This window comes from Alternaria rosae (genome assembly GCF_020736505.1).
Source record: "Alternaria rosae strain MPI-PUGE-AT-0040 chromosome Unknown BKA58scaffold_1, whole genome shotgun sequence".
NCBI lineage: Eukaryota > Fungi > Ascomycota > Dothideomycetes > Pleosporales > Pleosporaceae > Alternaria > Alternaria rosae.
Genome location: NW_025763570.1, coordinates 4,964,524 through 4,985,313, shown reverse-complemented (window position 1 = coordinate 4,985,313; position 20,790 = coordinate 4,964,524). Strand labels below are relative to the sequence as shown.

The window sequence follows — 20,790 nt, the reverse complement described above, 5'->3', positions numbered from 1 at the left end:
GGAGCATTCGTCGTTGGAGTCTCTACTGCACGAGGTAGCGCCGGAGGCACCGCCTGCACTACGTCCCCTGTAGTAAGACGTGGCGGTGCGGGCATGTGTGAACGCGCCGGCTCTGCAAGAAGAGTTTGCTGCGCATGTGGACGTCCAAATCGCGGATCTGGCTCGTACAACTCATGGCGACAGTTCGGGCAAGTACCTCGCTTCACACCCGTACGCGGCGCGCTCTGATCAAACCAGCTCTGTACACAAACGGTATGAAACATGTGGCCGCAAGCGTGGAACTTGACCACATCGTCTGAGAGAGGTTCAAGACAAATCGTACACTCGGCGTTGTCGGGAAGAGGCTCTGCTGTGGTGTCGACGGCTATCACTCCAGTCATGTAGAACTCTGGTTGAGACCGCAGAGTGGGCATGTAGCTTCGAGCCTGAGTTGGCTGAAGAGGCTCAAAAGACAATATGTTCTGACCACCGGCTGGCGCTAGACGCGACTCCAAGGTTGAGTCTGACCATCTAGTTCGTTCTGTAGCGGGTCGACTGTGACGAACGTGTAGCTCATTGGCGTTCTCGGTTTGACCTGCCGGCCTGTACCGCGGGGCAGGTAAAGGTGAATCCGGGCGCGGGCTGGCGGTGATAAGACGATCCTGTGATTCGGTCAGGGTCTGGTTGATACCACCGACACTTTCCGCGTTGAAGTGACTCGGCGGGTGTTCATTTTGGAAACGGCGATGAGCGTCCCTTGCACGAATCAGGCGCTCGCTATTCCGAAGCCTGGTCTCTCCTTCTGATCGTCGTTGTATTTCGCGGGCATCTTCTTGTGAAACCGACAATTCTCCACGACCGCTGAGACCAGCCATAGAAGGCAGTCTAGCCCGGAGTTCCTCCCGTACCCGATCATTTCGCTCCTCCCCTGTTTCATTTCGCGAATCATCTCGATCTTGCGGTGGGATTGGCGGCGCCATAGTCGCGGTCAAATTGAGTTGACTTGAATTGCACTGATGATTATCTTTCGGTGCGTTCGAATATCAACACTTGGCAGGTTGACGGAAAAGCTAACGGTCCAAGAGCGTACAAGGTAGAAGCTAGAGGGTAAAGGGTGGTGTAGTCGGGTGTCAGTGTTTAGTGGGGAGGTAAACAATCAAAGACCAACGAAAGTGGTGCAAGACCAAGAGACAGCTTAGCGCCCTGTGTCACAAACCGCTAAGCAACGAATGAAAGAAGGAGAAGGTGGGAGAAAGATTGATTGGAGTGTTCGTTGAGGTGCGCGCTACTTCCAGGGTTCTATCCAGGAGGGTTAGCTATGCAATGGGAGATTGTAAGGGAGCAAAAGCAACACGTACCATAGCGCAGTTCCGTAGTCCCGCAATCTCGAGGTCCAATATTCGCTATTCGTCACTCTGCCAATCCACATGCTCCATGATTTGCAGTGTCGATATATTCGTAGAAAAGAGATCATCCTACTCACAAAACTCCCAACATATCCCATATCCCGATACCCTAAACGCCATTTGATGCATCCTCCTCTATCAACCCCTCAATCCCTCCCATCTAATCCCAGCTCTTCTTCTCCACCGACGGCGTTCCCAACACACCAACGCCATCACCCCTCCTCCGCCTCTTACCCATAACCTCACTCGCCCAATCAAACATCTGCCACGCCCAACTCCCCGCGACCATAACACCGCTCACAACATTTACCAACCTAACAATCAGTCTCCAGAAGCCACCCCACTCCTCCACTACCGCCAGCATAATAGGCTCGATATCGAACTTGACGAACACGCCTGGCACGTAGGTTTCGGCGACCTTGTGGGACTGCGATGTAACGGCGTACTGGTTGGTTTTGATGGCGTGGGTCGTGTGGAACATGTTTGAGAAGGGCGTGTCGTCTTCCGATGTGCTGGCTGTGAGGTAGGGGATCATGGATGCGTCGTCGGTGTAGATGGTGGGGACGATGGAGACGTAGTACTGGAATTTGTAGAACTTGTCTTGGGGTGTGGGTGTTACGGCGATGGTGTTGTCGAGCGGGTTGACGAGGGATGGGTAGTATGGGCCGAAGGACATTTCGCGGATGATGTGCGAAAAGTTGAAGGCTGGTGGGTGTTAGTAACTGGTATCTTCATCGTTTCTGGTTCCTTGGACTTACTGGAATGGTCTAGATGCTCTCCGAACTCCATGTATCCGTGGCCTCTAGCCGTGATGTGGAAGTCGCCCTGTACCTTGTTTCCAATGATACTGCCGTAGATACGGCAGCTGTCGGTCTGACCGCGCACGCGTGGTGTCTTGCTGAACTTGCTCTTCCGCGCCTTGCCCAGCTGCTCATGTACGTCCTCAATATCATCCCATCCAGCCTTTTTATCTTTGCCCAGTTCGTGTGTCCCACTTTCGGCGTTTTTGCCGGTCCATTGCGACCACGATGTTGGGTCTTTGCGCAGGAGTTCGCCAGCTAGGGTACGGTCACCGGCAGCGTCTTGCATGTTGACGTGAAGGTCGGCGCAGCGCATGGCTACTATCATATCCAGGTTTATCCGCATGCCGTGAGCTACGCCCTTCTCAACGGCGAATGACTGTGTGGTTGTGCCGGCGAGCCAGCGCGCTATCTCGGACCAGGCGAGGTAGATGCATGTCAAGATAAGCGTCACTGTCCATGCGGAGGAGTTGCGGCCTTGTACGAGGTACGTCTTCTTGGTTTTAGCTGTAGATGTCTGTCAGCCTTTGGGTTCATCTTAGATCAAGCGCGGTGTCGCATGTGGCTGGGAAGTCGCATCACGACATATATGGACCAATCGAGACCTCCAAACTGCCTGCTACTCGTCTCTTCATTTGCACACCCGTGTAAAGACAACACTTACGAAAAGCATCGAAACTGGATACAATGCCGCCCTTGGCTGGACCAAATGGATCCTCGTCGTGCCCGTTGTCCCCGTAGCCGTTCATAATGGGCAGTCAAACGTGCAATCGCGGTGCTGCAGACCCAACTTCGATTTGGTGAACGGTTAGGTTAAGGAAAGAAGCGTGGGTGGGATAATGAACGACATTGATAGTTGGGGTTTGGGGTTCATGCCGCGTCGCGAAAGGCCACCTTGAGCTGCTGCAACGGCCCGCGTCCGTGCCCGCGGAAGAGGCCCGATTGAGAGGGCCCCGCCACGTGCGGCTTTCACCCCTCGAGTTTGTCGCTTCAACACTAGAACATTGACAACAGTTTGCAGATCATTATTTTCATTCATTAGGCTCGCTACTCTATGATATATGTATATCGCCATGCATCATCAACACTTCAAGCGTTGGTATCCGAAAGGTTGCTGAATTTGCTGTCGCCGCCCTGAGCCATGTCTCTGTTCTCAACCGCTGCGCTCGCCGCATCTGCCTTTGCGAACTTGAGCTCCGCCTGCCTGGAAGGATCGTCCTTTGTACCGATCTCACCAAACTTGGTGTTGCCGCTCATGTTAGGATCCTCTGTCAAGTTGGCGCCCTTGGGCTGGAGAACGCTGGGATCGATGTTTGTTCCAGCAACAGCGGTAGGTGCTGTGCCAGCGCTGGCAGCGCCTCCTGATGAAGCACCTCCAGAGGAGCCACCAGTAACTGCGTATGTAGGACCAACACCGGCCTCCTTACCCAGACCCTTGCCTGAGTTCATGATCTTCTCCTCATTCCATCCTTCTTGCGCGTCGCGTGCCTCGGCGTTGACGGCGGCATCGAGCTTTGTGGCGTTTGATGTGTCGTGGGTGTTTGTGGTGGTTGAGGATGATGGCTGCTTGCTTGCTGCGGCCTTGGGGTTGCCCTCGCCGAAGGAACCGTCGCCCTTCAGGGACTCGCCTGCTAGAGAGTCTGATGTGACGGTGCCGACACCCTCGTGGATGGGGATCTTAGACGCGGGGTCTGTGGTTACCTATGAGCAGTAACTTAGTGAGTGTTTCTGCGATTTCGTCATGACAAATGATGTCACGATTCAGCGATAAAGAACGAAGTAGGAGAGCGCCAGACGGAGAACATACCTTCTGTCCGTGTGAAGCCGACATGTTGTTGTTAGGTATAGTTCTTTTTTGTTGTAGTTGTTAAGATTTGGAGTGAATCAACTGGTTAATCTGAGGAAGTTGTGGTTGTTTGAGTGGTATGAGTACCTAAATTCAAGTGCAAGCTTGACCTATGTATACCGTCAGACTTCAAGCCCCGATATACTTGCGTCATGACGTCGTCACATTGAGACATCCCACCTTACTTCAGCCTTATCTAGGTGCTCAAAACAACCCCGCCTTTAGTCGAACGACATTAGTTCGGAAACCGGCAAAGGTTCCACCCAAACACGTCCTAGAATTGGGCATGCGTGCATGCTGCGGCTGACATGGCGTTGGCGTCAGGAACGGGTGCCATCCGGCCAGGTGCTGTTGGTGCGTCTGTCGCATGCGCAATCTAATCCGAATTGCGTGAGGCGTTGACACGAAGTTTGGAATAGTACGTTTAGGTCCATCCATACATTGTCGTCTTCATCACGACATCACAATTCGACAAAGAGATGACATGGTTGTTTGTTCATTCATTTCATTCATTGGTCATCGTAAGACTGCTCTTGCAGTCCGCCACTAAGCGCAGTGATAGTAGCCATAATCATACAATCCCATGATGCTTCGGGTATCTCATTACTCCTCCTTTAACAGTACTCTACTGCTTGACGCCCGCGCTGGGGTCGTTCTTCTGTGGGTATCCGTAGTCCTTGCCAGTGGTATCGGCAAGACCAGCCTTATCCTTTGCCTCGCGCGAGACAGCGTCGTTGGGGATGCCACCAAGTCCGTCCTTGGCCTCACGTCCGGAAACACCGCCAGCGCCGACAGCAGGGTCGCGGATGGCACCACCGCCGGAGGAGAAAGAGGCTTCTTGGCCACCGGAGCCAACGTTTACGGTGCTAGCATCGGCGGAGTTGAAGTCGGAGGCGACAGGGGGCTGCTCGGGGAGAGGGAGGTTGGACTGAGCCTTGTTGACAGCCTGGGTGTTACCCTTCATGTCGGTGGTGGTGGGAGCGTAGCCTTGCTGAGAAGAAACCATTTTGAATGTGTTTGTGCTGGAGAACTGTTAACACTATGAATAGAAGGGTGCTTGTGAATGGTCTGGAGGCTTCGCGCCAGGAACGGCAAACTTAACCCGTCCACCACACCATCTCTTGGAATGAAACTTACGTTGTTGGTATGGTAAGAAAGATAAAGTCGTCGAGAATGCGAGTTTAGTCGTGAAGATGTTATAGAATTTGTGGTTGTGATACTGAAAAGAAAAGAGTGTTCAGGCGCGTCGTGGTTTTATTATAGCAGTGGGGAGCGGTTGCCCCACCGGTGACGTCGATTTGATGTAATTCCCCATCTGAGATTGCCATCAAACTCTGACAAGGCCCTTGCTCACATCATCGCAGATCGGGTATGCTTCTGCAGAAATAGTTAGCGTTGCTTGTGCTTCGGAACGAGCGAGCCGCTACGTGTCGCGTGCGGTGTTGGTAGTGGAGGCGTTCCAAGTAGTGTCTCAGGCGTAAGCGACACGACCTTGGTCAGAACTTCACAACTGCCATCATGCTACCAGCCGCTTGCTGAAAGGCGAAATTTTGTGAATTGCAGACTCGGTACCATGACGAATACAATTGCATTGTAAGCTGCAAAGAGATACCCATCGTAAACACCTCCGGGGCTTTATTGCGACCCACAGATCTTAGTCCAATCGCCAACTCAATATTAGTACAGAAAAACAGTCTGAGAACGAGAACGAAGCAGTACGTAAGTGGAGAAGATGGAGCATGGAGCCCCATACAGTGTTTTCAGAATCCCAAGGACCGAACCCTGATATGCGATCCGAATATGACCAGTCTGGTACGGATATTATTCGGCCCCGGAAGTATCGTCATCGTACCGGATGATGCTCCACAACGGTGTTGGTTCATGGTATCGAGGCCCAGTTGCGCAGAAACCAATCTTGGAAGCGAGTGACCTGCACGTCCGGGTAGACTGAGTTGAGGTAGGCAGGTACGGCGAAATCGTAGCGCCCCTCTGCTGTCGCGAGGAGCGGCGCGAGCCGCCTCTGTCCAGCTGTGTCTCCTCCTAGTTGAGCCATCGTCATTTGGTATTCAAGGTCTATATAGCTGATCAGCGACTGTATGAATCTGGTAGAGACTGACTGCGTACTGGCGGGGGCTTGATAGTCAATGCTAGCCCACGGTCGATCTAAAGACATGTTAGCAAAGTCTATTTCATCGGACAAGAGATGACTATACTTACTTCGGCACGCCCTGATAGTCTCGACTAAAGCATGGACAGTCATACGCTCACCACACATGCTCATCTCTGAAGGCCAAGTTGGCATGTCGATGGCACGAACCACGAACTGTGCCACGTCGTATGCGGATGTCAGGCAGATGCAGGAGAGGTTTTGATTTGCGTCGTAGATCGGTGCCATCGAAGTCATCTGTCGCGGGTCGGCGATGAAGTCTCCCTCGTTGCCATAGCCGCTATGAATCCCAAGGCGATGAGACATCATCCCATTCACCGAGAAGCGTTCATACAGTATGCCACAGACGAAAACCGTATACTGTATGTTGGCGCGGTAGTGGTGCAACAAGGCGAGCGCAGAGTTGCGTCCGCGATCGAGCAGCGCGTTTTGGCCTCGCTGAACTGGCTGACCTTCGAATTCCGCAGGTGCGAAGCGACGAACCCGGCACTGTACAGCCGCTTCTATAAGGCGGAGTTGGGGATTTCCCATTACGGTCGAGATGACAGTATCGACACCCATCAATGCATGCTGCAGAGATGTGGGGCTGTTGTAGTCAACGACTTGACAGTTGTAACCAGAAGCGATCAGGCTCGTTTGATGCTGGTAATCGTTAGTTTGTCATATGGTACTCGGGAGATGGACTATTTTCTTCCAAAGGGTACTTACGGTTCGCGAGAGAATGATCAGCTGGTGGCTCGTCGAGTTGTTGATCTCTTGTGCTATCAGAAGCGCCAGACCAGAAGTGCCTGAGAGTGTAAGAAGGTTGCTCGAGTGCAATTTGTTTGGCCCGTGGATGGCTGCCTTACCTGCTATTGCGACGCGCATGTTGCTGGACATTGCTTTGCTTGAACTTGTTAAGTTACAAGAGGATGCTGCTGCGTATGAGCTTATAAGTTCGATCCTGTATCTTGCGTTGCACAAAGCCGGACGTGAGTTGGGCTTCAAGACTGCCTCCGTCAACCCCATCACATCGCTAACATGAAGGTCCGTGACTCACAAGGGTGGCACTGTATCGGTGAAAAGGGTGAATGTAACGCACAAGTTATCGTGGTCGGCCTGAAATATTGCAATAACAGGGGAAAGCTGCATGTATGGGAACATCGCTTACAATACAGACATATGTGGAAGTGACGCTACCAATGAGATTGACTTGTAGCGTAAAGAAACACAAGCAAAGCCTGTTATGTCAACGAGTTCCTAAAGCCCAGTCTAGTGCTAACACAGAGGGAGAACGACTGCCACCGTCTTCTGCAACGTGCATGGATGCTCGGAGGTTGGCGTGACAAGGTATAATGAAGGGCTAACGGCGGACCTCTTCGCCTCTTGGGTACAGTTGCCTGCTTTCAACGCTTTTCCCGCTGGATCAACTGTTCGCTAGTCAACAATAAGGGGCCGATTCGCTGGGGTGGTGTCCACGACAGTTCCCGTGACTCTTGGCTCAACATGTGATACAGTGGAAGAGATAGCACACTTGTTGCGGACGGCGGGCAGAGACCGGGAAGAGAGGAATAGAGGTCTAAGCCCTGCATCCGATGAGAGGACTAAAGATGAAATCAACGGAAGAAACACCTGGCCTCGGCGAATCAAAGCCGAACGAGCATCGAGACCGTGCATAGTCATGTCCTGCGACAATAGCACTAGGCAGTGAGCTCCAACCAATTGAAGGGCTAGCTGAACGTTCAGTCCCCGTCCCCGTCCCAGTAGTAGAGTGGCGGGTGTACCGTGGGAAAGGATCTCAGACCCCAGAATCCTCGTAGCAAAAGCGGAGTCTGCGTACGAAAGTGGAGCCGTAGGGCTAGCCCTACACCACGATGCGACCGCATCTTTGACCGAAGTGCAGATTCTCGGATGTGAAAACCTCATCGGAGGCTCGATGCAGTAGCTCGCCTACACGAACAGGAACCTAGCAGCCGGGTTTTCTCGTTTCGTAGGGCTGTCAGAATAGCACACCATTGGTAGTTGTGATTTGGGCAAGGGAGCCGTCCGCCAATCATCCATCATAATGGCAGGTTAGGAGGTAACTGGAGATGACGAGATAGGAAAATGGGGCCAAAACCGGTGAGGCTCAAGGATTGCACGAACGCCAAAAAGCCACAGGCGCTCGGTTAGATCTCGATGGCAAATACGTGAATGTTGAAACTCCAGAAGTGCCGCATGCAGCACGTGGATGTGGGATAGTAAGCTGTCTTACGAATATCTTCTGTCGGCTTCGGTCCGAGCAGTGCAACACTCCTTGGCTCCCTGAACACAGACATCGTCAGAGTGTACTGTACAAGGCAGAAAGACACCGATCAGTCTTGATGCGAGAGATTTGTGTAATCAAGCCACGGAAACCTCCGACTCTTTCTCCAAAACCTTCTGCCTTGTATGGTCGTCTTCACCGGTGGATGTGGGGTAGGAAGGGATTGAACAGTGAGACCGCGACTAGATCAAAGTGCATGCAAAAGGTCAGATGCTAAGGAGGACAAGTGAGTATGCGCATCTGCGGGAATAGAGATGGAATGCTGGTTGAGCATCGTGCAGCCCATCTGACGGTGAGAGTTACCGCCAAGAGCATTAGTCGTTGAGTAGCGTGTCGCTGCCTAGATTGCAGTCGCAATGATGCATACAGGCACGGTAGGTCATCGGAGGATACCGATGGTAGAGAGTTTGTGTCAGAACGTCGTGGTGAGTAGAACCGTGCGTTGTTTGACTCGTGTTTCGCGGATGTGGCGGGGTGATTGGAAGGGTTAGCGCGTCACGTGCTGACGTGTTTCACCGCGATCCTTTTTGTGTACTAGCTGCGTTGGTCCTACGCGCCTGGAAACAGAAGCATGGTTCCCATCGCGACTCCTACGCGTTTCTATCCCGCGTGGAAGCAGACGATCTCCTGAAGGAGGGCAGCAATACATCACGGGCCAATACTGCTGCAGCAACCTGCTGCGCGATAGGTTCTGCTCACACGCGTTCTTGGACGTGTTCCGAAATAGGGCTGAAAACCTTGGAAAAGCAAAACAGATAATTGTCGTCCCGCGTTCGCGTAGTTCCTTGCAAGACGCCGAGATGAACCACGAAAGGTTATCGAAGTGATGAGATGCACGCGTTTCCGTCAGCGATTCTTCGATTGGGCGTGACGGAATGTGATAAACTCTCAGCCTCATCATGCTCGCGCATGCGTGACCATCTGCAGCATGGATGATACAAGATATGAGGCTGGAGTGGTCGTGTGCACGGGCGGCAAGTTCAGTCAAGTGGTATGCACGACATAGGCAAGCGCTCGGCTCGGACCAATCTGATACGTACGCGACTGAAGACGCGCCTCGCACACTACTTTCCTGCCACCATATTGAACGCGTTATTCTTTCTACTATAACACTCTTTCATGGTAGCTCTTTTCTAATCACACCAAGTCCAATCACCAGCATTCGTTGTTGTCATCCCATCATGTCCGCCTCATCGCCCTTGCCGTCGTTTTCCTCGCCTGCGTCATCGCGTCTTCCCACCGTCAGACGCGCCAGTTTTAGTGGTCAATTGGCCTTTCTCGTGCATTCGCAGGAAACAGTCGCAAACCACATGCCACCGGATGTCGACAACAAAGCTCTTGCTCGCCAGAAGAGAAGACGTACCAGGTATGCTCTCATTCCTTCCAAGTTCTGCCCTTCCATCTCGACCGTGTCGACCCATGTTCAACGCGTTGGTTCGTGCGCAACCTACCATCGGGAGCTACTTCGGCCTACCCCGCGGGCACGACTCTCCATCACCCCATCAGTGCTGACCACGACATCTTGCAGCAAGGAAGACGAAGACGTGTTGAAGTCGGAATATCTCAAGAACCCGAAGCCAGACAAGGCGGCACGACTAGAAATTGTCCGCAAAGTCGCGCTTGGCGAGAAGGAAGTCCAGGTAAGCGCCAATTTGTCCACGTCACGAGTGTGCGCGCCTTGCTAACATCGCGTCCTAGATTTGGTTTCAAAGTAAGTCAATCCATCTGTTGTGCGCGTCGCTGGTGCTTGCTTTTCAATCGACTGTATTGAATCGCTCCGAAGTGTCGCGTGTGGCTTGGTTGTGCGCATGATTTTCGAAACACGTCCTGATCACGCTCTGCTTTAGATAAACGCCAAAACGACCGCCGTCGCTCACGGCCTCTCGAACCATCTTCCACGGCGTCGCTGATGTCTTCTTCTTCCACCATGTCGGACCCGCCCACCGAGGACGAGACGGTAGCCATTGCGCGCAATATCGATAACGCGCCGGGGCCGAAAGAGGCGGGCGAGTGCCCGAGGTCTGACCCACCCGAGCAGCCCGCAACGCCAGAACTCACTTCCGACGAAACGATCCCAGAGCCACGCACCATAGACACTGCCTTTTCCGCCAACGAACCAGAGACCGCCAATGACGTCGCCGCAGAGCCATCTACCGAAGCCCAAAATGCGGAAAATGCCTCCGCTGAACTAAGCAACTCGCAGCAGGCTGCACCATCCTCACAGGGCGCCGCGCAACAACGCACATCATGGATTTCCAACCGTCGCAGCGCGTCGTTCGTCCGCTATCTCGAAGATTACACGCCCGAAGTCATCACTTTTCCGAATCCCCCTCCGAAGCCATCTGTATCACCCGACCATGCAACCAAGACCCCTTCCCGGCCGCTGAAGCGCAAGCACTCTTTCGTACGAATAGCGACTAATGAGGACGGTACTGCACGCATCGTCACTGATCTCGACAAGACCCCGTCACCGCCCAAGTCGAAGAAGACACCCTCTTCCTTCTCCCGTGCTGCTGCTGGCCTGCGACGAAGCTACAGTGCAGCTGGCTTGAACGATCGGCTAGCCGCCGCCGCCCGAGGCGAGCCAAGCCCCAAGGTACCAAGGACGACATCGAATATCGGAAGGAGCAGGGATTCGCGCGCATGGGAGTTCTGGTGCGATCCCGAGAGCCGGTCAACAACCAGCCTGACAACGCGTGCCGAGCAAGAGGAGAGCGGCAGTGCAGCTGACGCGATCGGTATACTACGAGCGAACCGAAGGATATTAGCACAGAACCAGGCCCGCCAAAACAGCAGCCCGCTGATGGCACGCCACAGTTCACACAAAGTACAAAGCAGTCCACTCAAGAAGGCCCGCGGTTCCATGCAACGCGCATCCACCATCAACGGCCGCTTCTCCAACAACGACTACACCGACTACAAGAAGGGCGGTGAAAGCACCGAGTCGGACGAATTCCCGCAGACCGAGAGTGACAAGGAGAACTGGGAACCTGACGCGCCGAAATCTGTACGGAGAGACCGCCAAGTCGCTGCTACGCCCCCTGCTTCACGAGCAGCTCGCAAGATACTGGGAGAGAACACAGATCTGATGTCGCAGACGTCAAGTCTCGGTGCGATGTTGGCCAAGGACAAGCGGAAAGGCGGAAAGGGTGTTGTCGACCCCGAGCAAGACGATGAGCTACGGCAGTTCATGCACGGTGACGACGCGAGTGGTCGCTCGAGCATCAACTCGGCAGAGGAGGCCGGCTGTGTAGAAGGCCTGCTCAAGCTGAGCCAGGGTCAGTGGAGATGATCATCGAACCACTGCATACATTCTTAACGTATTTTGACGATGGGTTGGCGCATTGGTTCCTGGCTCTTCATCTTTATCGTTGCATTCTAGCGCTACGGCGTTTGTATTTGGTGTGGTTTAGATTAGGGAAGGCCTGCAATATGGCTAGAGGTGTTAGTGTCGGGTTATCTAGTGTTGCATGTCAACGCTTTAGCATCATTCAGTCAAGCTTCCGCAAGGTTAAGCGACTTGTTTCAATATAAGTCATAACATTCTTCAGCTTTTTTCGATCATTGCCATGCCCGTTCAACGTGTCTTGTAAAGAGTTGCACTGGATTTGTGAGTGAAACAGTCTATTGGGTAAGGAAATCTATGAGCGGAAAGCAGAGTCTATGACAACAATGTAGGAAACGCGACGCAACAGCAGACGAAAGGAAACAAGGGAAATGCGCAAAAGAGACAGTAACGAAGGAAATATGCCGCCAGCTGTGTCCCACCAGCCTCAGCGATCCACCAGCATACTCAGCTCGCCTCTCCTCCCTTTCTCGACCTACATCCAATACATGGTGCGCAACATATTCATCTGTCTCTTTCTTCCCGCGTCATTATTAGCTACGTCATGCAATTCACCGACGAACCTTGCTCTCATCCTAGGTTTGAGCCATTCCTCCAGAGCCTCGTGGACCTCAGCTGCGTCCTTCTTCTCTTCAGCAATCTCCACGTCTGTCTTCTTGTGGCCTCTGAGACGGGGTGGTCTATTCGCATTGGAGTTGTTGCGTTTCGTCTCAACCGTGGTTTCACACTGGCGGATAAGGTTCTGGTAATTGTTGCGCATGCTTGGGTTGGGGTTGTACCATGTACGAAGGTAGCAGCGCGCTCGCTCGCAGAGGCGGTCGGCATAATAGGCAGGTGCCGCGTAGGATACGCCTAGTGTAGCTCGGACGTAGGTGTGATTGAGTTTGTGTGTCTGTACATCGTTAGCCACCTTGGAAGCTTACGAGACTTGCTCGAGAGACTTACCAGGTCCTCCAATTGAGTGGTAGACATCGCCATGTGGTTTCTGATGACAGTGTAGTGAGTGGACCGAGCAGTTCCCTTGATACCGTTGTGTGACTGGAGGTAAAAGTCTGTGTAGCACGGTGATGTTATGGAGCTTTCCACAAGAAGTCCAGGCTTACAGTTGCCATTGCCAGGTATCGCATCGCCCTGTTGACGAGGGAAGAACCGGGTACTGTGTCGCTTGTTCACGATAACCGCAGTGATCTTCGGCTTCTTGACGTTCCCACCTCCAAAGAGGGTCACCAACTTCTGAAAGGCTTCTTCGATACCGGCAAGCTCTACCCTTAACACTTCGTCGTATTGTGAGGTGCTGACACCGTCGCGATAGTAGAGCACGTTTTCCGGAAACTTCTGTTTATGCCAAGTGTACCAATCGCGAAAGTGGTCAAGTAGGAAATCTCCCAAGTCGGTGATAATCTTAAGACGATATTGTTAGCTTCTGGGAGTAGGGATGTTGTTGCAAGGAAAGGCTTACCTCCTGCTTGCCTTTTTGAAGCTTGAGCTTTCCGCGGAATCTTCCACCATTTGCCTCTAGTGATCCGACAACGGCGGCAACAGAAGGGCTTCCCAATAGTGCTGCACTGCCTGGGTGTGTGCAGTCAGCACCCAGAACTAACGTGTTCTTCATCCAAGTTTCTATGCCTGGTGAGGAGTGATTGATGCCTGCCATCTTCAGGTTTGCTTTCATGGCTATGTTGGCCATGTACTGCGTGATGTTTCCACCGGGTGCCGTCATGTTGGTTTCAGTCATGCAGATCGATTGAACCGCAAAGACTCTGTCGGCCAGATACTTGAAGCTGGAGTAGAGATTCTGGTCTTTCCTGCATAACAGTAGGACGAAGATATCCGGTACTGGTACTGGTTCCTGTTTCTGTTTCAGTTCCTCTTGCTTTGCCAGATCCTCAAGGTAGGTAGCAATAGTGTTTTGGAGGTCGGTCTCGGTAGCATTCAGCGGCAAGATCAGTGGTGCGCCTTGCCTTGAAGCAGTCAATGTAACACCGGTCTGTATGAGTTGCAAGTCGAAGTGCTGCGTTAGGATGTTGACCGAGTTGTCCTCAATGCCTGATTCTACGATGAGTTTCCAAGTCACGTTTTCAGTCTTAGGCTGGAGAAATTTGGCGTTTTGAAGATTCCATCTTCCTGAATGGTTGGCTTTTTTGGTTGTAGCGCCGCTGTACTGGACAGTTGGGTATTGCAGATGGACGGAAGGTATCTGGAGCATGGTTGGATTCACACTTATCGATGCACAACGCAACTAGGCTATGTTAAAACAAAATTACTCAGACTTATTGGGTATTGGTGGCTTACGAGATTGTGGGGTTGTGGAGTAATCGGGATATGAACGAGCCCTTCTTGCTCGATTCGTGATCGAATCTCGTTTGGCCGCCGGCAAGCGTCACGATGGAAGTCGTTGGCTACTGCATCGGGTATGATCTTTGCGTATATTTGATCTGGAACGATGCGAAGATCCTCTGGAGCAAACCATGTAGGTGCCAGATTGGTGCCGATGTTCACCGCAGGCGAACCAGGATGTCGCAGTGTCCGCCCGTATTCTATCATATGGTCAGCTCCTAGCCGTGTACGTGATGAGAATTGTACCTACGCCGGGACTGATAATCTTGAACGGTAACATTAGCCCGATGCCCGGCGATAGGATTCCCTTGCGTGTCTTTGCATTCCCACAGAAAGGTCTGTGCACTGCATGCCAGTCCAAAGTTACGGATTGTCTTGAGTCTTGCGTGCTGGACGTCGAGGCTCGGTGCGCCGGTTCTATCACCCGCTGTACATTTGGCGTCTCCACATTTCTTGTGCTTGCACTTCTGATCCTTGCTGTCGCGATAGTAGTTGATGTAGACCCTGACATTCTTGAGTGCTCGCTTCACATCTTCGACATCTCCACCGAAAGGTCCGGAGCCATGTTGCAGAACTTCACTGACCAGCAACGGTCTCCAAAACGCGCTGTTGGCTGGACTGACGTTGAGAAGAACATTACCCATGGTCGCGTGTACCCTGTAGGAATAGCCTCGCAGGGACCTAAGAGGAGCAATAGCGTTGTTTTCGGATGTTCTCAAATCTCGAAAGGCATCGCGAACGTAGAACTTGTGGTTGTTGAGATGCAATGTGTTGTTGCTCGTGATGCATGTGGCTATGATGGTATTAAGCGCAGTTTCTGCTGGACTGGGATCGTAGGTTGCGGTATTCGGATGCGTCGTGTTTGCGTACGATTGTAAGCCAGCAATATCGACCTGCCCCGAGTACTGTAAAGTCAGACGCGTAGTGGTGTTCCGATCAACGATATCCAGTAGTCTCCATGCGCCTCCGACACCAGTGACTGGGTCACCAGTGGCAACGCGCACGCCGGTTGCATACTGGTGTAGGTTTATCCAGGAAATGATGGTGGCGGCGTTGTCAGTAGCGAAAAGGGTACGATTAGTGTTGAGGAAGGGCACATTTTGAATGATGGTCTCCGTGTAACGCTTCTTGCCGGCCCGTGATTCGGATGCTGGTATGCCTATGAGGTGGTATTCGTAGAAGATTGTTTTCGGGTCGAATGTCATACTGAAATAGTTTGTAATTACTTGTCCCCTGGCAGGTCCCGTACGGAGCGAATGTCTAAGAGGATATTTTGCGCGACCCTTCAAGTTGGACAGTCTCTTTCCTAGGTCACCATTGACTGAGACTGGATTGCTCGCGACATGACCTGAAGCTGCTGGGGCCGGACAAGAGGATGCAGCCTCCGTGAAATTGATAGCAGCGGAGTCTTGAAGATTGACGCTCGGGACGACCGAAGCGGTGGGAGTTGGCCCAAAGGTAGTAGATTGACGATTGACAACGATTTGACCAACGTCTTGATCTGTCTGGGATCCAACTTCACTAGCTTCTGACGACGGGCGAGCATCAAGCGCGGTGTTTGCGTTGGTGATAGTCAAAGACTGCATATCGGCTGCTAACGTAGCAGACACCGTCTCATCTGCTGCCCCGATGTTGGTTGCGCATGCCGTCCGGGTGATTGAAGCAGGAGGCGGCATTGCTGTTGGAGCAAGTTGGATGATTGAAGGAAGAGGACCTGACAATGCTGCGGGAGGAGGTGGTACCACAGACGAAGGCGTATACGTATTCACAACAGGTGGAAGGGTAGGGAGAGCTGTAGGTGCAGCGGGCACTGGCACGACATACGTTCCTATCTGCGCGGGCGGGAGTCCAGCCATGAAAGCCGTAGCCCCGTTAGCTCGAGGATGGTGCCTAAGCTGAGCATAATGAATGTACGCAACCGCGGCATCTTGTTGACCGGCATTGAAGACCTCATCTGAGAGTGGAGTACGATCGGTGGGCAAGGGATGGGCGGTAGGGCAGTCGACGAGGGCGTGTTTCTTCTTCTTGGCTTGGCCCGGTTTGCACCAGATGCATTTATCGTACTTGATATCGGCGTCGATATCGCGTTGGAATTTGGGATGAAGTGCGGCTCTAGCTGCGTCCAGGGTCATGCCTGGGATCTGAGTCATGGGTGTGGTGTTGACGGGGTGGAGACGAGGAGTCGTAGGTGGTGAAGGGTAATAGGAAAGATGTGTTGCGATGCCTCTAAACTGAATTCCTGTCTTGCGTAGCTAGACAAGGTATCAGCTGCGTTCGCTGGTGTCTGTCTCAACGTTGTTCTCCAGCATCTTCATATACCCGTCCATGAGTGTCTCATTGCTTGCTAACACCACGAGATAAGCCAACGCAATCGTGTTTGGGCGGCAGTTTTCCAACAACAAAGAGTACCCCTAAATAAGTCATGATGTCTCATCATGTCGCAAACCTAATAATTCAATGTTAGACATTAGTAAAATGACTTCAGGAACGCTTGCGAGTAGACCAATCTGATGCGCAAGGTCATTCCCATGTACCTCAATCCCAGTTAGCTCTTGCTCAGCAACGAACATTCAGCTTGTCGAGAGCGCAGCTCAACTCCATACAAGCAATGTGCGAGAGCTTGCTTACCTAACGTGCTTCAACGCATACACATCGCAGCAAGCGACAGTGCCCGCAAAGGAAGTAGAGTGAACCATAATCGTAACGAAGAAGTATCAAAGACGTACACCAGAGAGAGGAGAAGGTTGTGGGGTTGAAAGATCCGTAATTGATGAGTGCGGGGAAAGAAAGTCGCAAAGACGGGTTCGGAAGGAGCGTCAGAGAAGGTAGTCGCGGCCAACCTAGATATTAGACATCAAAAACGCCACATCACCATCCACACCACCACCACCTCAAGAAACACACACACACGGGAAGATAAAGATCAGTATCGCTTGCTTATAGACACCCCAGCCAACCAGCCAGCCACCCATCTTCAGACCAACAGAAAAAATCTACACACAAGACCAAAAGAACTGTACATATCTAATGTACAATTCCAATCCGAATAGAGCCGGAGATTAAGAAGATTACAAGGCGATAAAGTTGCGACATTAAGTTAACTAAATAGAGAGAGGGAAAAACCGGGTATATGCAGGGAAGAGCATGCAAGTCGTTCAGGTATCGCGGACAGTATTTGTGAGAGAGGGACGGGGATGCGTGGATCGGAGTAGGGGCGTTTATTTGGCGCCGGGTGGTAGCTTGACGTTGTTGGAGAGCCAGGCCTAGTAAATATGTTAGTAGGCGAATGCGCAAGTAAAGTCAAGTCTGAACGTACCAATCCCTCAAAGATACCCTCTCCCGTTGTCGCGCAACTGGGCTCCACCTTCCATACGTGGTCTTTGGCGATCTTGTCTAATTGCAGACGGTCTGAGACTTCCTTTGGTCGCATAGCTATGTCATGTCAGCCCGATATCCCCCTTCATAATTGGCTAATGTGTACGCACCTCCGCTGAGATCCTGCTTGTTCGCAAACACCAACAAAAGCGCATCCTTCATTTCTCGGTCCTGGATAATCCTTGTGAGTTCCTGCTTGGCCTCGTCGATACGGGTGCGGTCGTTGGAGTCGATGACGAAGATGAGACCTTGGGTGCCTGCAATTGCGATTAGCCACGTCATTCAATGGGAAGACATCGTAGGGGGCTGGCTGTAGTAGCAGAGAGGTCATGTGCGTGCACATGTCGACTCGCCTACCCGGAACCGTGCCTCCACGCCCCAACATACCAGAGAAGTAGTGTCTCCATAGCGGACGGATCTTGTCCTGGCCGCCGACGTCCCAGACGTTGAATTTGGTGTTCTTGTACGTGACGGTCTCGACGTTGAAGCCGACGGTCGGGATGGTGGTGACGTCTTGGTCGAGCTTGAGCTTGTAGAGGATGGCTGGGGGAGTTAGTGACAGTATATGTGGTGTGATAGTGGTGCGTACTGGTCTTTCCGGCGGCGTCGAGGCCCAGCATCAGCAGGCGCATCTCCTTGGATCCGAAGACCTTGGCCATCATTTTGGATATTGAACCTCCCATGGTGCTGATCTACGCGTTATGGATCGTGGTGATGGTGGTAAAGTGGGCGGTATATCGGCGAAAGCGAGCTATAGCTAGTGCGCGCGACGGTGGACGGTAGACGGTAGACGGCAAACGGTCGGGCGTGAGAAGGTGGGATTCAATGTTGGTCGTGTGTGGGAGAAGATGTCAAGATGTAGACGGCACAGGAGATGCAAATGTGTAGCGACTCGGGACAGGGTCTCGCGTGGGCGCTGGCGCTGTTCATGAAATGAGGTTTCACGCTGCTCAGGAGTGAAACGGCAGCAGGCGCGTTGCAGATCGCAGCAGCCAAACGTCTGTGCTCCGCCCAACGGCTTGATCGTGACGGGTTCATCCTACACGCCAACCACACACCACCATCACCGCCTCTCCTGCTTTTGCCTCAGTCCGCGAAAAGGGGCTCACAGCTCTACTACGCCCTTTGATTGCGAATCTTGGCTAAGATGAAGCAAAGGGTCTCCGCATGCGTTACTCGCTGCGTCTGCATGCACGATAGCTGCAGCTAGCCATATAGTTTCCATCAGCCTTTCCTGCCGTGTGACTTTGCCGCCGCCGTTCGATTCACCGAATGCCGGCAAACGCAGGTACGCGGCGCTACTCCTGAGATTGATGAAGCCGTGGGGTCTGCGCCGTTCGCGTGGGAACTGGCAGCAGTTCACTCACTGGATATTGCCTGTACACACGGCGTTAACGTGACGTCTTCCGATCTTCCCGTTTCGCTAGCCCTCCTTCGGGATTTAGTCTCTGCTATAGTCGGCTCAAATATCGTCGAGGCCTCATATCTCGGGCGAAATAAGCCGATGCAAGAAGTTTTCTGCGACTTGTTACTCGAATCTTCCCTCCAACTGCCCGAGCATTACTGACACTACCAAATGCTGGTCCGCGTTGCTAATAATTCCCAGCAAGCCCTGTACAAAGACCACGCAGGGTTAGTTCCGCCCATCATGACGTGGTCCACCGTGCGGACCATGTGTCAAAAGAAGCATAAGTACCGAGCCTGAGGGATTACTGAATCGGGGAGGAACCCTGACGCCAAGCCTAAAGGAAACTTGAAAAACACTATGAGAATATCGTGCTACCGAAAAGGAAGGTGTTCGTAAGCAATACGTGAGCTGTTCAATACACGGACTGTAGTCTTTATTGGATGGAATCTGTTCTTCCTTTGACGGCTGCCAAATACTTTTTATGCAGGGCAATTCTCACTCTACCCCACCGCTATGCAACGCCTCCAGGGCTCCTCCTAAGGTATCCGCCCAAGTATCTCAAACTACTCTACAGCCCTACGCCAACCACTATGCAACGCCTCTACTACACACCTCAAACCTAGAAGCCATCATCAACCCCCCTACTCGTCTCCTCCTTCCTCCTCTCATTATTAACATCCCACCACCACTGATGCGTCTCCCAGCTACTCTTCCCATCCTCCTCCTCCCACGGCTTTGGACTAAGAATATAATGCACATTCTTAACATTCTCATCCCTCCAGATCGCATCATGCACACCCTTATTCCTCAGCGTCTTGAGCGCATTGTAGGTATACGGCAGCGTGACCCAGCGCCCGTTGAACAAATCGCCCAGCAGCGATTGGTCGGCGAAATCGTAGTCTCCAGATGCTTCGTTGGAGAGCTGCTCGAGGATCAGATTGTAGGTTGCGAGCGAGGGGTTTACGACTTGGAGGCCGCCGTTGGGCATGCGGAGGCCGGCGGTTGAGGGGGCGCCTGTGTGTTGGGCGGTGGTGGGGTCGGCGTGTTGGGTTGTGAAGGCGCAGTTCTCTGGTATCCTGGAGTTATGTTAGTTGCATGGGGTGGTATACCTAGAAGATGTGTAAACGTACCAGTCCTTTGGATAATGCGGCTTCTTGAGCGGATTGCACACGCATGCATGGCTCGCAGCAAACACCCGGTCGCCCTTGCCGCCGCTACTCGGCGCATCCAACTCCAAATCCATAAGCTCGTCCATGTTTTGCAAGACCAACATGTCGCTGTCTAGCTGTACCACCCTGTCATACTCCTCCAGCGAGAACGGCGTAAGCTTGCTCCAGCAATCGTAGAAGCGCGGGTCCGCGGTGAAGTCCTTGGACTTGATCGGCAGCAGGTACTTGACATGCTGTTTCGGTATGCCGCGCTCATCGAGCGCCTTGTGGCCTTCTTCGGGGAAGGTATCCGTATACAGAGCGATGAGAGGGTACTTTGTGCCGTGCTTCTTGAGCGAGTAATCGAGGGTAAGGAGGCCGGTGAGGTATGCCGTGTTGGTAATCAGAGTCGTCCATACTGCGCCGATGTTAGTATAGCTCTTCCAAACGCGCCCCGCCAAATATCCAACATACCTTTCTTCGACTCTACACCCGCAGCGGGCGCCGTCGTCGCACTCGTAGTCGCCGACATGATTACCTACAACACGTGTATGAAATGCGCGCGCGCCAACAAAGTTATCACAGGGTATACAAAGTTGGTGAAAACAACGTCAGTAGTCGATTAGCAACAGAAAGATTAAACCGCGCCATCCTCGGTCGCACACCATCGCAAGTGCATATGGAGGGGCAGCCG

The 20,790-nt window shown here is 52.6% G+C and overlaps 8 protein-coding genes across 8 annotated transcripts; 1 reads left to right on the top strand and 7 right to left on the bottom strand.

Moving 5' to 3' along the window:
- Nucleotides 1-1,169: 1,169 nt before the first annotated feature.
- Nucleotides 1,170-3,041, bottom strand: BKA58DRAFT_374669 (endoplasmic reticulum vesicle transporter-domain-containing protein). Its single transcript, XM_046169349.1, has 3 exons — nucleotides 2,850-3,041; nucleotides 2,144-2,692; nucleotides 1,170-2,090 (listed from the first exon to the last, which is right to left on the bottom strand). The coding sequence occupies exons 1-3, from the start codon at nucleotides 2,932-2,934 to the stop codon at nucleotides 1,546-1,548; spliced, it is 1,179 nt and encodes a 392-aa protein (XP_046032080.1). The 5' UTR covers nucleotides 2,935-3,041; the 3' UTR covers nucleotides 1,170-1,545.
- A 149-nt stretch (nucleotides 3,042-3,190) lies between these two features.
- Nucleotides 3,191-4,186, bottom strand: BKA58DRAFT_374665 (uncharacterized protein). Its single transcript, XM_046169348.1, has 2 exons — nucleotides 3,993-4,186; nucleotides 3,191-3,886 (listed from the first exon to the last, which is right to left on the bottom strand). The coding sequence occupies exons 1-2, from the start codon at nucleotides 4,014-4,016 to the stop codon at nucleotides 3,275-3,277; spliced, it is 636 nt and encodes a 211-aa protein (XP_046032079.1). The 5' UTR covers nucleotides 4,017-4,186; the 3' UTR covers nucleotides 3,191-3,274.
- A 205-nt stretch (nucleotides 4,187-4,391) lies between these two features.
- Nucleotides 4,392-5,514, bottom strand: BKA58DRAFT_32244 (uncharacterized protein). The gene is made up of 2 exons (XM_046167847.1): nucleotides 5,169-5,514; nucleotides 4,392-5,053 (listed from the first exon to the last, which is right to left on the bottom strand). The coding sequence occupies exon 2, from the start codon at nucleotides 5,035-5,037 to the stop codon at nucleotides 4,657-4,659; it is 381 nt and encodes a 126-aa protein (XP_046032078.1). The 5' UTR covers nucleotides 5,038-5,053; nucleotides 5,169-5,514; the 3' UTR covers nucleotides 4,392-4,656.
- A 396-nt stretch (nucleotides 5,515-5,910) lies between these two features.
- BKA58DRAFT_408188 (uncharacterized protein) lies at nucleotides 5,911-7,065 on the bottom strand (the record flags this gene model as incomplete). Its single annotated transcript, XM_046172071.1, has 5 exons — nucleotides 5,911-6,104; nucleotides 6,156-6,194; nucleotides 6,249-6,840; nucleotides 6,907-6,986; nucleotides 7,047-7,065. The coding sequence occupies 5 exons, from the start codon at nucleotides 7,063-7,065 to the stop codon at nucleotides 5,911-5,913; spliced, it is 924 nt and encodes a 307-aa protein (XP_046032077.1).
- Nucleotides 7,066-9,663: 2,598 nt separating this feature from the next.
- BKA58DRAFT_447961 (uncharacterized protein) lies at nucleotides 9,664-12,032 on the top strand (the record flags this gene model as incomplete). Its single annotated transcript, XM_046174254.1, has 3 exons — nucleotides 9,664-10,122; nucleotides 10,181-10,193; nucleotides 10,330-12,032. 3 exons carry the CDS (start codon nucleotides 9,664-9,666, stop codon nucleotides 11,772-11,774), a joined length of 1,917 nt encoding a protein of 638 aa, XP_046032076.1. The 3' UTR covers nucleotides 11,775-12,032.
- Nucleotides 12,033-12,084: 52 nt separating this feature from the next.
- BKA58DRAFT_330491 (Piwi domain-containing protein) lies at nucleotides 12,085-15,442 on the bottom strand. Its single transcript, XM_046168154.1, has 7 exons — nucleotides 14,847-15,442; nucleotides 14,631-14,759; nucleotides 14,416-14,582; nucleotides 14,121-14,365; nucleotides 13,288-14,067; nucleotides 12,774-13,229; nucleotides 12,085-12,720 (listed from the first exon to the last, which is right to left on the bottom strand). The coding sequence occupies exons 1-7, from the start codon at nucleotides 15,368-15,370 to the stop codon at nucleotides 12,304-12,306; spliced, it is 2,718 nt and encodes a 905-aa protein (XP_046032075.1). The 5' UTR covers nucleotides 15,371-15,442; the 3' UTR covers nucleotides 12,085-12,303.
- A 1,941-nt stretch (nucleotides 15,443-17,383) lies between these two features.
- On the bottom strand, nucleotides 17,384-18,223 carry BKA58DRAFT_303482 (ADP-ribosylation factor family-domain-containing protein; the record flags this gene model as incomplete). The annotated part of the gene is made up of 5 exons (XM_046166972.1): nucleotides 17,384-17,428; nucleotides 17,482-17,597; nucleotides 17,651-17,797; nucleotides 17,928-18,083; nucleotides 18,130-18,223. The coding sequence occupies 5 exons, from the start codon at nucleotides 18,221-18,223 to the stop codon at nucleotides 17,384-17,386; spliced, it is 558 nt and encodes a 185-aa protein (XP_046032074.1).
- Nucleotides 18,224-19,567: 1,344 nt separating this feature from the next.
- BKA58DRAFT_397396 (nucleotide-diphospho-sugar transferase) lies at nucleotides 19,568-20,628 on the bottom strand (the record flags this gene model as incomplete). The annotated part of the gene is made up of 3 exons (XM_046171424.1): nucleotides 19,568-20,024; nucleotides 20,079-20,514; nucleotides 20,571-20,628. 3 exons carry the CDS (start codon nucleotides 20,626-20,628, stop codon nucleotides 19,568-19,570), a joined length of 951 nt encoding a protein of 316 aa, XP_046032073.1.
- Between the last annotated feature and the right edge of the window lie 162 nt (nucleotides 20,629-20,790).